The sequence below is a fragment of the Notolepis coatsorum genome (assembly GCF_963971535.1).
Source record: "Notolepis coatsorum genome assembly, chromosome: 19".
Taxonomy (NCBI): domain Eukaryota; kingdom Metazoa; phylum Chordata; class Actinopteri; order Aulopiformes; family Paralepididae; genus Notolepis; species Notolepis coatsorum.
This window is the reverse complement of record NC_140183.1, coordinates 10,270,108-10,287,466: the sequence shown is the minus strand read 5'-3', so window position 1 is coordinate 10,287,466 and position 17,359 is coordinate 10,270,108. Positions and strand designations below refer to the sequence as shown.

General features: G+C 42.8%; 1 protein-coding gene across 1 annotated transcript in view; it reads left to right on the top strand.

Annotated features, from left to right (window-relative positions):
- The window catches only part of LOC311245930 (F-actin-uncapping protein LRRC16A-like), a gene marked incomplete at its 3' end in the record, with an annotated part of 192,389 nt that overhangs the window by 24,377 nt on the left and 150,653 nt on the right, over window positions 1-17,359 (top strand). The window contains 2 exon segments of the mRNA XM_084335954.1: window positions 6,132-6,232; window positions 6,234-6,272. Coding sequence (XP_084192080.1) covers window positions 6,132-6,232; window positions 6,234-6,272 — 140 coding nt within the window.

The following is a 17,359-nucleotide window of genomic DNA, read 5'->3' as shown; positions in this document are numbered from 1 at the left end:
TGTGCCCACTGCCTTGCCCACTTGCCCACTGATGTCAGTTTGTCCTTACCCGTGGTCGGTGGTATTCCAAAAATAATATTTCAATTATTTGATTGCCATCTGGTCCATCCTATATCCATCTGGTCCATGACATAACCCACCACAACATATGGATCGGGGGTCCCGAAAACGATTCAATGTGATCGGGTGAAGCCCTAGGTTTCCCATTACTAGAAAAGTCCGCCCGGAGCGGTTTAAACGTAGCACCCAGTCTGGAACAGGGTTTACTGCACTCTCGATACTGCCTACTAGCAGGATCTGGCCGGTACTGCACCTTCGGAGTCCCAGTATTCCTTTTAACAGCAACATACAGGAGGTCCCTGACATTGAATAGGATATTAAAATAGAAAAAAAGGGAAAACGATCTATATATAACGATATATATACGTTTTTGGCCGTTAACCGTTGGCGCCCAATAACGTATACGTGGTTGGCTGCGAAAGTGTTAATAGCGAACATAACTTCATCAAACAAGCGAGTTAGCTGGCTGCCGTCATTGCTAACAGCTAGATGTGTGATAGATGCAGCAGATGCTTGTAATGTCTGAGCTTCCACGTTAATGTATGGTTTTGATTTAACTTAATAGCGAACATGAGATAATCCAACATGCTCGCTAGCTGGCTGCTGTCATTGCTAACAGCTAATGCTAGCGGACGGAGCTAGCGTATTTCGGAAATGTGTGAACTTAGTGAAACAACATGGCAAACATACAAAATGCTTGTTGCTACCATGTAACATCTCTGGTCTCTCTTAGGGCTGGGCGATATGGCCTAAAAATAAAATCCCTGATAATTTTTTTTTAAATCCGATTTACGATTGTAATAGATTTTTTTCTCTTGAGAACTAAAAAATAAAAAATAAAAAGTTTTTATTTGACAAAAAAAAGTATCAAACCAAGATGAATGTCCCTATTGGGATTAATAGTGCAATAACTAGCTTTTTCACCATACTTCACTTAAAACAAATAAAAGGTGCCTCTTGATCATCAAACAAGAATGAATTTCCCTATTGGGATTAATAAAGTGCAAATCGAACTTTCACCAAACATCACTTTTTGTAAAATAAAAGGTGACTCTACATTTTTTTTTTTTTTTGGAAATCGATTTAACATTTTCAAAATCGTCCTAAATCATTCATTCGAATTAATCGATAATATCGATTAATCGCCCAGCCCTAGTCTCTCTTTCTTCATCTTTCTTTTCTGTTCTCCCCGCTGTTAACAGACTGTTATGCTACCTGGCTAGCTAGCGAGCTGTAGGCCTACCCAGCATGCCGTTCAGCGGTGTAACAGTTCAACAGGGGGTCCACTCAATACACCATACATTATTACATTGTAGGTGCCAGTAAAAACAAGGGATAACTTTATTTTTGTAGATAAAACGATATTCGCATCAACTAATCTATCTTCTATAATTTAACAACTATTAGAATATTCTAAATAATAATTACAGGACAGCCCTTCTTCGCATCAACTAATCTATCTTCTATAATTTAACAACTATTAGAATATTCTAAATAATAATTACAGGACAGCCCTTCAAAAAGAAAGTCTTTGATTTCCACCAAGAATCTGAAGGAATCATTAACTGTCCACTGGACTAATCCTACCAGTTAAACCACAAGGAAGTACAGTATTCTAGTCATTGACAAGAGGCCAAAATCACTTCCTTGATTTCCATGATTCATTGTGACTGAATCACAAAAACGGGAAGGGAACTGGAGTGATTTTGTGCAGACAGGTTGGTGTATAAGTGATGTGGTTTAGCCATGTCCTCTTCTCCTGTTAGTTCTCCCTCAGAATCTCGTGACTCAGGTCAGCTGAGCAGGACTGCTCCTGGTTCAATACATATATAGGTCAGTGGTTTTTCAACATGTGGTTTAGTTTAGTTTATTTATTTAGCACATTATTTAAAAAAAAAAGGAGGGAACGAAGCCCAAAGGGCTTGTACAAAGTTCCACTCCCATCCCATCAATGTCCATAATCACATATGAAAGAAATACATGTAAACATGGCCTAGAAAATAAACTCAAAACAAGATGAGAGACATAAGGCAAACACTATAGTGAAAAAAATTGATGAGAGACATAAGGCAAACACTATAGTGAAAAAGATTGAAGATAGGCACAGATAGATGTCATGTTCAAAACACAGCAACAAGAGCCAATAACAAGATTTACATTTTTTGAAAAAGTACAAGAAGGCAAAGGAGAGGAGAATAACATATGAAAAGTATATAATGAAGAAAAATAACAAAATAAGCAGCCATATATGTAACACTGTTACACAGGACTAATTTAATGTGGATGATTTATGATGAAATTAAATGAGATTTTAAATATAGATTAGGAGGTTGTTGACCTCAATGATGAACTTAGAGTGTTCCAGTTTAGGACTTCTGGTTCGTGGAACCCCGGGGATCCTTGAGGGGGGTCCAGGGGGGGGGGGGGGGGGGGGATTGTGACCGGGCCCAGCGGTACGAGACTCGTGTCTGGAAGTCAGATTGTGAGAAAATGAATCAAATGGTATTTTTCTTAGTTTTTTTTCTTTTCATATTATCACAGTTTCAATGTTTAAGATTTACTGTAACAGCTAACAGTTATAATAAATAGTAAAAAAATAAATAATAATAAATTGTGACACCTATGACTGCCAAGGTGTTAAATATGCAGCCACACTTTAGATTGGATTTTCTCTGTTTTTCTCTGCTCTGAGACTTGAGGTTTAACTAGATTAAAATAAGCACGTCTTCTTCAAATATTTTCATATTTGACTTGTGCCATGAACCGCTGGGCTGAATCGATTTTCACAATTAATTCGATAGAGGTTAGAGGTTAGGGCCTAACCTCTAACCTCTATCGAATTAATTGTCAATCGTTTGTCAATCGTTTTAGCCCAGCGGTTCGTGGCACAAGTCAAATGAGAAAATATATAAGCGTGACTATTCTCATCACAGAGTCGTCTAGAACAGGGTTTGTCTGTATGTCTGCGTCTCTGTCTGTCCCCACAAAATTCGACCAATCCCAGCTCATGCCTGATACGCAACGTCAATCACACTTCCACACAACACCAACTCAGAGCTATCGCTAGCCGTCTGGTTTAGCGTGGTTAATGCAAAGGAAGGCCAAGCTAGGAAACGTTAGCAGCTAGCATCCACCATCAAGCTAATCTAAAGCTAGAAGGGCAGGACTGAACCCATACGATCCTAGATGGTGAAGTAGAGAGGAGGACTAGCCAAGAATGAACCCATACGATTAGGGGTGTAACTAACGATGTGACCTCACAACGATTAATTTCGATTATGATTATTCAGGCAACGATTCAATGCATCATGAAATCTCTTCATTTGACCACGATTCGATTCATTTTCTATCAGTAAATTCCCCAAACAATTTTGAATACACAATTATTTTTATTTTTTATTTGGATTAATTTCGATTATAATCGATTCTAACATTTTTCAAATTGATGCAGTTGAATCGTCACATCAGAATCGATGCATTTAGATTAATCGATGCATCGTTACACCCCTACATACGATCCTAGATACGTTTATTTTACCTACTTTTGACTTTTTCTATTTTATACTTTATCTATTTTTATCTAGCACACTCCCAGGGGCTCATACAGAAAAAAGCATTTCATGATAAAGTATTCTGTATTTTACTATGACAATTAATAAACAAACTTGAAAACTTGAGATGTTGAACTAGTGAGGAGGACTGAACCCACACGATCCTAGATGTTGAACTAGAGAGGAGGACTATCATGCACTCTTTCTACTATACTAATACAATATGTCTCTACTACTGTGCACGCAACACTGCAGCACCCAAGTTCCAACACTGTTTGATGAACATTGTTACTCAACTGAAAGAGTTGCACCCTTCCTTCCTGCTGACTTGTCGTACAGAACTTGTAAGTCGCTTCGGATAAAAGCATCAGCTAAATGTAACGTAATGTAATGGAACCATACTAAATCCTAGATGTTGAACTGGTGAGCCAGGACTGAACCCATATGATCCTAGATGTTGAAGTAGAGAGGCGGACTAGCCAGGACCGAACCCATACGATCCTAGATGTTGAACTAGAGAGGCGGACTAGCCAGGACTGAACCCATAGGATCCTAGATGTTGAAGTAGAGAGGCGGACTAGCCAGGACCGAACCCATACGATCCTAGATGTTGAACTAGAGAGGCGGACTAGCCAGGACTGAACCCATATGATCCTAGATGTTGAAGTAGAGAGGAGGTCTAGCCAGGACCGAAACCAGGGCGGGGTGATATTGATATGGCACAAGATATCATATCACAATATCTTTCTTAGTTTCTTAGTATATGACAGTATTGAGCTTTCCAGTACACATGTCAATGTGATATATGACATCTCCTTATGTCGTCATCTTCTAGTATGACCTCTCCTTATGTCATCATCTTCTAGTATGACCTCTCCTTATGTCATCATCTTCTAGTATCCCTCTACTATGACCGGTGATTAATTCATGACTCATTCATAAATTTGGCCACTGATTCAGTCACTCAGCCCCTAGTGGTTTCCTCCCCTGGACTATGACACACACACAGCCATATATAAACCTTCTTTTCTGTGTGTGCGTGTGTGTGTGTGTGTGTGTGTGTGTGTGTGTGTGTGTGTGTGTGTGTGTGTGTGTGTGTGTGTGTGTGTGTGTGTGTGTGTGTGTGTGTGTGTGTGTGTGTGTGTGTGTGTGTGTGTGTGTGTGTGTGTGTGTGTGTGTGTGTGTGTGTGTGTGTGTGTGTGTGTGTGTGTGTGTGTGTGTGTGTGTGTGTGTGTGTGTGTGTGTGTGTGTGTGTGTGTGTGTGTGTGTGTGTGTGTGTGTGTGTGTGTGTGTGTGTGTGTGTGTGTGTGTGTGTGTGTGTGTGTGTGTGTGTGTGTGTGTGTGTGTGTGTGTGTGTGTGTGTGTGTGTGTGTGTGTGTGTGTGTGTGTGTGTGTGTGTGTGTGTGTGTGTGTGTGTGTGTGTGTGTGTGTGTTTATGTGTTTATGTGTTTATGTGTTTATTTTTTCTTTCTAATCAGCAGATAGGGATAATGATATCCCAGCTGGCAGATCTTTTAAAGACATTGATCTTTAATGAGGAAGAAGACAAAATGTAGTCTTTTGAGTTAGATAAATAAATTTTTTATTTGTCTTTGGGGTGAACTTGTTATCAAATGGTATCAAAAAGGAAAATAGTCTACAACCTCAGGCCATGTTCTGAAGTACATTTACATTTAGTCATTTAGCTGATGCTTTTATCCCAAGTGACTTACTTCTCTGGTAAGTGGTGTTGTTCGTCTAGACTCTGAGTGCCTAGTAGTATATACATATTAGCATAGTAGGTAGTAGTATAGACATAGTAGCATAGTAGCCTAGGTAGTAGTATTGGTATATTATGTAGTAGTATATAGCCATATTAGCATCGTAGATAGTAGTATAGGCATAGTATCTTAATAAATAGTAGATAGTAGTATAGGTATAGTAGTATAGTAGGTAGTAGTATATGCATAGTAGCATAGTAGTATAGCCATAGTAGCATAGTACATAGTAGGTAGTAATATAGGCATAGTAGCATAGTACATAATAGTAAAAGACAGTAAGACGGGTTGTTCTCTTTTTTTTATCAATATCAGATCAATTCAGATATTGATTGAAAGTAATGTGTTACTTTGAAATGGTTTGCTAATAATAATAATTAATCTTTCTTTTCTCATATTTTCTCTCCCCTCCCCTCTCCTCTCCTCTCCTCTCCTCTCCTCCCCTCTCCTCCCCTCTCCTCTCCTCTCCTCTCCTCTCCTCTCCTCTCCTCTCCTCTTCTCTCCTCTCCTCTCCTCTCCTCTCCTCTCCTCTCCTCTCCTCTCCTCTCCTCTCCTCTCCTCTCCTCTCCCCTCTTCTCTCCTCTCTTCTCCTCTCCTCTCCTCTCCTCTCCTCTCCTCTCCTCTCCTCTCCTCTCCTCTCCTCTCCTCTCCTCCTCCTCTCCTCTCCTCTCCTCTCCTCTCCTCTCCTCTCCTCTCCTCTCCTCTCCTCTCCCCTCCCCTCCTCTCCTCTCCTCTCCTCTCCTCTCTCCTATCCTCTCTGTAGAGAGTGTGAGGGATGCATTGGGGAGGAAGGTGAAGCTGTCTTTTAGGAAAAGAGTCAAACTGGAGATCAAAGGAGACAAGACAGAGAACAGAGTCCTGGTGAGTCAACTCCCACCGTATCTATCTATCTATCTATCTGTCTGTCTATCTATCTATCTATCTATCTATCTATCTATCTATCTATCTATCTATCTATCTATCTATCTATCTATCTATCTATCTATCTATCTATCTATCTATCTATCTATCTATCTATCTATCTATCTATCTATCTATCTATCTATCTATCTATCTATCTCTCTCTCTCTCTCTCTCTCTCTCTCTCTCTCTCTCTCTCTCTCTCTCTCTCTCTCTCTCTCTCTCTCTCTCTCTCTCTCTTTATCTATCTATCTATCTCTTTGTCTGTCTGCCTCTCTTTCTATCTTGTTCTCTCTCTCATGATATCCTATCAGCGGTTGTTTTGTAATCAACAATGTAATCAATGAAGGGAGGTCTATCCAGTGTTTCCCCTAGGATTACTTTCAGGGGGGGTGGTAGGCCCCCAAAACTACTAGTGTTGTCGTGGGGCGCGCGTGTCACGGATACGTGGTGTCAACAGTGTCGTCATAGACGCACGCAGTAAGGCGGTTGTTAGTATCGGTGCATTTCTCTACACTTGAGCTGAAATGAAACGATTGCACATAAATTAGGTAAATAAATATTAACAATATTTTGATTTTGATTAACAATATTTATTTACGACACATAAATTAACTTATTTACAATTATACATACAGTAGTGATAACACAGATATGAACTATTTACAATACAGGGAGGCACATACAACACTCTACACTATTTACAACCAGTGTCAGAGCGAGCGCACACAAGTTGTTTGGAAATTCTGAGGGCTCAGTGTGCACACTGGACGCTCTGACCCAGAGTCAGTTTATCAAAGCGGAGCAGATTTTCAGAATGAATTTATTAACTCACCTTAACTAGGGCCCTATGAAATCCGTTTTTATCTTTTCCTGTTTTTGGATATATGAATTTTCCTGTTTTTGGATTTCCGTGTTTTTAATTTTCCCGTTTTCGGATTTCTCTGATTTTATATTTTTTCCGTTGGCTTTAACCAAAAAAAACTATACAAATTATGTTTTTAAGTAACTTTAATAACAGTACATCTGCAAACAGTGCCAGTGTAGTTCAATGTTCAGTGCCAGTTAGGTTATGACTCTGAGGTTTCTTTTTTCCAATTCAGTTCAGTTCCAGTTCAATGCAGTTCAACTGCCAGTGCAGTGCAATAACTAAATAATAATTAAATAGTTAAATAATACAAAATAATAATTTGTTTAAAATAAATCAGAAAAAAACTGGAAAATGTAATTTATTTCAAAGAGATGTCCTTTAAAGGTTCATGCTTCTCCCCATCTCTGGCTGACATCACCATTGTGATACATGATGGTTAGGCATTTGTGTTTCTCTTTTGTCGGTCAGCAGCGTTTTGTACTTGCTGAAGCTTCTCTCTGTATAATTATTGTTTAAGTTTAAATATCAACATTATCTGGCCATCCCCAGTACATAGTAAATACTATCAAACTTGCCAAAGACCAGAGTTGAGACGGGCACCCACGCGCACACACACACACACACACACACACACACACACACACACACACACACACACACACACACACACACGCGTGCACACACACACACACACACGCGTGCACACACACACACACACACACACACACACACACACACACACACACACACACACACACACACACACACACACACACACACACACACACACACACACACACACACACACAGAAAGGGAGAATGGATTATATATCAACTTATATCAACTATCCAATATATATAAAAAAAATCACTTTTTCTCCTTCTTTTTCTGTTCTTTCTCCCACCCCAATTTAGTCGTGCCAATTCTCCCCTCCCCTGTCTTGATCGTTGCTCGCATGTGCCCCCCCACTGGTCGGTCATAGGGAGGGTTGAAGAATCTATCGCATGTCCCCTCCGATACATGCAGAGTCAGCCAGCCACTTCTTTTCACCTGCCAGCGCGGACTCTCATTGGCGAGGTGTAACGTGTGGGAGGCTCACACTACCCTCGACATCTCCTGTCCTTGCTGTGCAGGCGCCCTGACCGACCTGTAGGAGTCGCTGTTTACAACGACCAGATTACCACCCATCGACTTCCCTCCCGCTGACTCTGCCAATTGAGTCAGTATGATGGCCGGCCCAAGCAGGAGGCAACGCTGACAGCCGGATTTGATACCGGTGTCTCACGCGTTGGTGACGAGCGCTTAGACCGCTGCGCCACCCAGCCGCCTAATACATTTTTTTTTATTATTTTGTTTTCTGGAGGGGCGGGGCATCCCGTTGGAGGGGCGTCCCGTTGGAGGGGCGGGGCGTCCCGTTGGCGGGGCGGGGCGCCTCGCAAAGGCAATGGTAGAGGGGAAATGCTGAGTAAATCAAATGAATGACGGAGAGAGAGAGAGATTGAAAAATAGAAACAAATACATATGTCAACATATTCTCATGAACTAGTTTGTAGCATATGGTACAAAAAGTTGCACACCGATTTCTAGCTTCTCTGTGATTTTGCGGTTATGGTTAGGGGTTAGGGGCTGGGTTATAGTTCATTGCATGCTCACCAATTCATACGAAATCTAACAAAAACTCGTCACTCATGAGAATAGCCTGCTTGTACTATACAGTATCACATTCACACCACACTAGACCCGTGTCTGTGTCTAGACTAGCTGTTCAGACCATTAACGGTTAGCCAGTGAGCAGTAAATCCACTGACTACTGAATAATTAATACCGGGCTGAACATAAAAAATGCATTTAGTCATTTTCTGGTCTGAGCAGGATGAGGTGCTGGAAGCCGTTGGGGCTGAACACCCTCCACTAAATCACTGCCCGGGTCACGTCAATAAGCTTTAGGCGTTGGTGGAATCCTCTGTTTACCGTTGGGTCGGGGTCGGGAGGGGTTGACAGAAGCGGTGGAAGCAACAGGACGGAGGCCTTCTAGTTATACGACTCTGGCTGGAATCCATACTACTCTTTTTTTTACACATTCAGCTGTAGGTGAAATACACAGAGAGCAGAGCGCTGCCTGAGTCAGTAATGCAGCGTCTGCTCAACGCTTTCATTTAGAACGCTTTCATTTAGAACGCCTTCATTTAGAACGCTTTCATTTAGAACGCTTTCATTTAGAACGCTTTCATTTAGAACGCCTTCATTTAGAACGCTTTCATTTAGAACGCTTTCATTTAGAACGCTTTCATTTAGAACGCTTTCATTTAGAACGCTTTCATTTAGAACCCTTCATTTAGAACGCTTTCATTTAGAACGCTTTCATTTAGAACGCTTTCATTTAGAACGCCTTCATTTAGAACGCTTTCATTTAGAACGCTTTCATTTAGAACGCTTTCATTTAGAACGCCTTCATTTAGAACGCCTTAATTTAGAACGCTTTGATTTAGAACGCTTTGATTTAGAATACTCTGATTTAGAACGCTTTGATTTAGAATGCCTTAATTTAGAATGCCTTCAATTAGAACACTTTCATTTAGAACGCTTTGATTTAGAACGCTTTGATTTAGAACGCTTTGATTTAGAATGCCTTAATTTAGAACACCTTCAATTAGAATGCTTTCATTTAGAACGCTTTCATTTAGAACGCCTTCATTTAGATTGTTTTCATTTAGAACGCTTTGATTTAGAACGCTTTCATTTAGAACGCCTTAATTTAGAACGCCTTCATTTAGATTGTTTTCATTTAGAACGCCTTAATTTAGAACGCTTTCATTTAGAACACCTTAATTTAGAACACCTTCATTTAGAACCCTTCATTTAGAACGCTTTCATTTAGAACACTTTCATTTACAACGCCTTTATTTAGAACGCCTTCAATTAGAACGCTTTCATTTAGAACGCCTTCAAAAGAACACTTTCATTTAGAACGCTTTCATTTAGAACGCTTTCATTTAGAACACTTTCATTTAGAACGCCTTTATTTAGAACGCCTTCAATTAGAACGCTTTCATTTAGAACGCCTTCAAAAGAACACTTTCATTTAGAACGCTTTCATTTAGAACGCTTTCATTTAGATCACTTTCATTTAGAACGCTTTCATTTAGATCGCTTTCATTTAGAACGCCTTCATTACCACCTGACTCGTTAATGAGGCGAGCTGCTGAGGGGTAGAAACTGAGTCTGTGGCGGGTTTTCAGGGTCTTGGGCAGCCGTAGCCACCTACCGTGGGGAAGCATGGGGAAAAGGTTGTGACTCGGGTGGGCGGGGTCTGCCATGATCTTCGTAGCCCTCCTCAAGGCCCCTTCTCCCTTCAAAGCATGGTATGTAGGGACTCAAGGGAGAAAAGGGCGCATCCGATCACCTTCTCCGCCGAGCGTATCACCCGCTGCAGCTTGGCCTTGTCCCTGACCGTAGGAAACCAGGTGATGATGGAGAGGGTGAGGATGGACTCCATGATGGAGGTGTAGAACTGAGCCATCGTGGTCCTCGGCAGCCTGAACTTCCTCGGCTGACGCAGGAAGAACATCCTCTTCCGGCCCTTCTTATTGAGAGCAGCCGCAGCGCGTCACAGAGTCCTTGAGCAAGACACTTAACCCCTAACTGCTCCCGATGAGCAGGTTGGCACCTTGCATGGTTGCCTCCGCCGCCGTACATTTTCCTACGCCCCTGGCAGTGAATGAATGATCATTACATTTATACAGCGCTTTTCTAGACACTGCAAAGGGCTCCCCACAATGTAGGGTGGAAATTGTCTCCTTCGCCAGTGTTAGCACCTTGAGCCAGGAAGGACCACAGGTCAGTGCTAGATGGTCTGTGTGGTGTGGTATTTGTCTGGGCCAGGGGTCAGGTGGTGGTGGTTGTTGTGTTAACCCTTTCACTGCCGCACTACCAAACGGTTAACCCTTGCACTGCGACAATACACAGAAAGTTAACCCTTTCACTGCCACATGGCAGCAGGTTAACTCTTTCTGTAAAGGGCAGTGACATGGTTAATGTTGGTTTCGCCTGCGAGTGTCTCTATTTTGGTCCTAGTTGTGGTCCCAGGGACACTGGCGCTGGATAGCGTGTTGTGGTCGCTAACGTGTGTGTGTCGTGTCCGTCCCCCCCCCCCCCCCCCCCCCCCCCCCCCAGCTGTCACGTGGGATGAGCGTCAGCACGAGACACGTCTGGCCTGACTGATGAACGACCCCCACAGGGACCGGCCTACCAGAAACGCTGCCTTCTCCTCCCTCTCAGTCGATTCACCCACACTGTGACATGACATCTGATATCTGAGCGTGATGGAGACACGGGGGAGGGGGGGGGGGGTGAGAGGTGGGAGAGAGATAGTTGGGGGAGAGATAGAGATGGGGGAGAGAGATAGGTGGGGGAGAGAGAGAGATAGGGGAGAGAGAGAGATGGGGAGAGAGAGAGAGACGTTGGAGGGAGAGATGAGGAGAGATGGAGAGAGAGGAAAATAGAAGTTGGAGAGAGAGAGAGATGAGGAGAGAGAGGAAAAGAGAAGTTGGAGAGAGAGATGAGGAGAGACAGAGATAGAGGAAAAGAGAAGTTGGAGAGAGAGAGAGAGGGAAGTTGGAGAGCGAGAGAGAGAGGGAGAGATCAGTGGGAGAGAGAGAGCGATTGAAAGAGAAAGAGAGACATTTAGTACAGGACTGCATCCGTGTCGATACTATGGTCCGAGGCTAACGGTGGAATCAGCTATAGCTTAAAACTCGCGGATGAGTTTTCGACCGACAGCTAGGCTAGCTGGTCCGTATACGCTTCCGTTCATTTGTGCTAAGCTAGGCTATAGCTTACAGCCGCATAGCTTCTTACTGAACGCACAGAGAGGACACTGGTGTCTCTGATGTTCCTTTTTAATGGCTGCAATAAGCACAAACAAAGCATATCAGCCGAGGGCCAAGCTGATAAATTATATCATCATTTATGATAAATGTTTTATTAAAAATTGTATGACGAGTCATATACTATAATAGTATAATACTATAATATTAGTGTAGCCTAATCTTTATCTGCAACTGTGAAGAAAACCCCCATTGGTTTTAAAGAATGAATAGACACACCTTTCTTTTTTTTATGTTTTTAATAAATTCAAATGTTGATTTAGAATTAAAATGTCAACGTTATGAATGAAGCTTCAAACTATTCGGTACCGCCCTCATCTGTATTATCAGAATAATCAAGATTCTCACACATTCTCTCATCACTTCTAATTCATTGAATAATTGTGAAACTACTAATGAATTGATTACTTCATTATTCACAACCGCCTCTGCCAATCCTTTGTGCCTGCAGTAGTCATCCGACCACAACCGTAGGCATGGACTGCTGCCAATAGCTGGAGAACTAACTGCTGGAGAACTCTTAGGATTCTGACTCTTAATTACTAAACACCGCAGGACTCTATGGTACACTGTGTTAATACCTTACGGACCATATACAGTATACTACCATCTAGGGCTGTCCCCGACTAAGGATTTGGATGGTCGACTAGGATTGGCCAAAATTTGCCGTTAGTCGACTATTGGTCGACTAAAAAAAAAAGGAAAAAAAAAGTATAATATTTTTTAACTTTTTATTTTTATTTAATTTTTTTTTTTACTTTTGTATCATTCCATTTGGGCTGTGGGGGTGCTTAATGTCTGAAGGAGTCGACTGAAGGCTTCTTGTCCTCTGCAAAAGCATGCAATTGGTCCACTGATGGATACATCTTGATATATAGTCTAGTGTGTTCATTAGATGGGTGAAATCCTCTTTCAGTGCCTCTGTGCCTGTTCGTAGGCAGTTAGCCTCTGGTATGCGTGCCATTAGCGTTAGCCACGCTTCTAGGCCTCTTTTATTTTGGAAAGAATGATAATTTTTTTTTTTTTTTTTTTTTTTATTATATTCGACTAAGAGGTTGGCCAGTCGACTACGGCTTTTTTCGACCGATTAGTCGACTAATCGGGGTCAGCCCTATCACTATTAGTACTGTCTTGATTGAATCCTGCCATTCACTGCTGTTATCGTTATTATCACAACGTTCTATGTTCTCTTATTACCTCTTCTGCCCGTACCCCCCCCCCCCCCCTCCCCCAGTGTGCTATGACGCCTGAATTTCCTCAAGGGGATCAATAAAAGGAACACTTGACTGGACCTGAATAGTGAAACTACTATTTCATTGAATACTGGTGAAACTACTATTGCATTTAATAATAGTGAAACTGAAATATTTCTAACTTTGAAATTCACAATCAGAATATAATCTATTAGCAGCAGAATGTATTTGGCTAAGTGTATTATAAGTGTAGTAAATGATGGTGTTTAATTTAATTTCATTTCATGGCAAACCTTTATTTAAACTCGAAAGGCAACTGAGGTGTCCCTCATTCACAGTCACGTCGAGAGTTAAGCAAAACATACATCAAAAAATCACACCGCATTATACAATCATAACAATAAGACAAGTAAGGATAACAATTGATCAGAGATCAAGGTTTTAAACTCTGCAACAGAAGGGAGAATCTCAAGCTTTAAGGACTTTCTGGGCACGTCACAAAATTACCGATTACATGCTTTGGGGCATGTGTGTGTATGTACACACACATACACACATTCACACACACACACTCACACTATGCAAATACACAACAATGTGGCTGTGTGGGAGGCTCTTTCACGGTCAGAATACAAAACTCCTCCGGAGTGTTAGAGGAATCCCATGGAGGGCATGAGAATGACATGGTGACTTGACACAGACGCCCTGCCCACACTCAGCTGCACAAATAAACAACTGTTTGTCCCGGAGGGCAGAGGAGGAGGGAGAGGAGGAGGGTCTGCAAGGAGGAGGGAGAGGAGGAGGGGCTGCAAGGAGGAGGAGAAACAACAGGAGAGGAGAAACAACAGCATCAATCAATCAAATCCTTTATTTAACCAGATAAGCCTCATTGAGATTAAAATCTCTTTTTCAAGAGCGATCTGGCCAAGCAAGGCAGCAGAAAGTTTCAACATAAAAAAAGAACATCACAATAAAATACAGATCAAACATGTACAGCAAGCTCCAATTTCAGGCAAATGATCAAACACAGTGGCACTGAGTGTCCGAGGGAACCGAGTTCGTAGGGTTTTAAAATGGCTTTGAATTCTCCGAGGGCCGGTGACCAGTCCTGGTCATTTGAGGTCCGTCCTCCTGTATCGTGTTCCAAGATGAAGGAGCAGCATATTTAAAAGCCCTTTTTCCCCCAATTCAGTTCTCATAATTATGGGGAACTTCCAGTGTTAGAGCAGCTTGAGAACAAAGGGCAGCAGGAGAAGAGAAACAGCAGCAGGAGAAGAGAAGAGAAGCAGCAGCAGGAGAAGAGAAACAGCAGCAGGAGAAGAGAAACAGCAGCAGGAGAAGAGAAACAGCAGCAGGAGAAGAGAAACAGCAGCAGGAGAAGAGAAACAGCAGCAGGAGAAGAGAAACAGCAGCAGGAGGAGAAACAGCAGCAGGAGAAGAGAAACAGCAGCAGGAGAAGAGAAACAGCAGCAGGAGGAGAAACAGCAGCAGGAGAAGAGAAACAGCAGCAGGAGAAGAGAAACAGCAGCAGGAGAAGAGAAACAGCAGCAGGAGGAGAAACAGCAGCAGGAGAAGAGAAACAGCAGCAGAAGGAGAAACAGCAGCAGGAGAAGAGAAACAGCAGCAGGAGAAGAGAAACAGCAGCAGGAGAAGAGAAACAGCAGCAGGAGAAGATAAACAGCAGCAGGAGAAGAGAAACAGCAGCAGGAGAAGAGAAACAGCAGCAGGAGGAGAAACAGCAGCAGGAGAAGAGAAACAGCAGCAGGAGAAGAGAAACAGCAGCAGGAGGAGAAACAGCAGCAGGAGAAGAGAAACAGCAGCAGGAGAAGAGAAACAGCAGCAGGAGAAGAGAAACAGCAGCAGGAGGAGAAACAGCAGCAGGAGGAGAAACAGCAGCAGGAGAAGAGAAACAGCAGCAGGAGAAGAGAAACAGCAGCAGGAGAAGAGAAACAGCAGCAGGAGAAGAGAAGAGAAACAGCAGCAGGAGGAGAAACAGCAGCAGGAGAAGAGAAGCAGCAGCAGGAGGAGAAACAGCAGCAGGAGAAGAGAAACAGCAGCAGGAGAAGAAACAGCAGCAGGAGAAGAGAAACAGCAGCAGGAGAAGAGAAACAGCAGCAGGAGAAGAGAAACAGCAGCAGGAGAAGAGAAACAGCAGCAGGAGGAGAAACAGCAGCAGGAGAAGAGAAACAGCAGCAGGAGAAGAGAAACAGCAGCAGGAGGAGAAACAGCAGCAGGAGAAGAGAAACAGCAGCAGGAGAAGAGAAACAGCAGCAGGAGAAGAGAAACAGCAGCAGGAGAAGAGAAACAGCAGCAGGAGAAGAGAAACAGCAGCAGGAGAAGAGAAACAGCAGCAGGAGGAGAAACAGCAGCAGGAGGAGAAACAGCAGCAGGAGAAGAGAAACAGCAGCAGGAGAAGAGAAACAGCAGCAGGAGAAGAGAAACAGCAGCAGGAGAAGAGAAGAGAAACAGCAGCAGGAGGAGAAACAGCAGCAGGAGAAGAGAAGCAGCAGCAGGAGGAGAAACAGCAGCAGGAGAAGAGAAACAGCAGCAGGAGAAGAAACAGCAGCAGGAGAAGAGAAACAGCAGCAGGAGAAGAGAAACAGCAGCAGGAGAAGAGAAACAGCAGCAGGAGAAGAGAAACAGCAGCAGGAGGAGAAACAGCAGCAGGAGAAGAGAAACAGCAGCAGGAGAAGAGAAACAGCAGCAGGAGAAGAGAAACAGCAGCAGGAGAAGAGAAACAGCAGCAGGAGGAGAAACAGCAGCAGGAGAAGAGAAACAGCAGCAGGAGAAGAGAAACAGCAGCAGGAGAAGAGAAACAGCAGCAGGAGAAGAGAAACAGCAGCAGGAGAAGAGAAACAGCAGCAGGAGGAGAAACAGCAGCAGGAGGAGAAACAGCAGCAGGAGAAGAGAAACAGCAGCAGGAGAAGAGAAACAGCAGCAGGAGAAGAGAAACAGCAGCAGGAGAAGAGAAACAGCAGCAGGAGAAGAGAAACAGCAGCAGGAGAAGAGAAACAGCAGCAGGAGAAGAAACAGCAGCAGGAGAAGAGAAACAGCAGCAGGAGGAGAAGAGAAACAGCAGCAGGAGAAGAGAAACAGCAGCAGGAGGAGAGAAACAGCAGCAGGAGAGAAACAGCAGCAGGAGAAGAGAAACAGCAGCAGGAGAAGAGAAGCAGCAGCAGGAGGAGAAACAGCAGCAGGAGGAGAAACAGCAGCAGGCGAAGAGAAACAGCAGCAGGAGAAGAGAAACAGCAGCAGGAGAAGAGAAACAGCAGCAGCAGGAGAAACAGCAGCAGGAGGAGAAACAGCAGCAGGAGAAGAGAAACAGCAGCAGGAGAAGAGAAACAGCAGCAGGAGAAGAGAAACAGCAGCAGGAGAAGAGAAGCAGCAGCAGGAGAAGAGAAACAGCAGCAGGAGGAGAAACAGCAGCAGGAGAGGAGAAACAGCAGCAGGAGAAGAGAAACAGCAGCAGGAGGAGAAACAGCAGCAGGAGAAGAGAAACAGCAGCAGGAGAAGAGAAACAGCAGCAGGAGAAGAGAAGCAGCAGCAGGAGAAGAGAAACAGCAGCTCTAAATGTAGAGTGACTTTATTGACACAATAAAGTATATATAAAAAAATAAAGAAAGTATAAGCTATTTTCAGCACAGTCTCACCTATATGACCTGACCGTTTATTTTTTAAATAATAATATTATTATTATTATTATAATCAAATTATAATTTTTATTCATTTTTTAATTTTTTAATTTCTCCCTTCAAGTTCAAATCTTGTGTTTTTATGTAAATTCGAAATAAAATTTGCAATTCGAAAATAATATGACAGCCCTTCCAGCCAGTAAACACAGACCTCACCGGTGCAGAGGTCCTGTTGCACCGATCCGACTTTTTCAGTCCCGATACCTGGGCTTTGGGTATCGGCCGATACCGAGTACCGATCCGATACCCATTGTTCAATTAATAAACTGTATGCCTCACTGTGTGGAAGAGACTGGGATCTAGGGCTGTCTTAAATACTTCGAAGCTTCGTTCGATGGGCATGGGATTCGAATGGGAAAATACAATTAGAATACGATTTTTTTTTTTAAAGAAATCCTTTATTTATTTTAATTTATTTTACCTGCAAAATCAACTCTGCCTCTCTTTG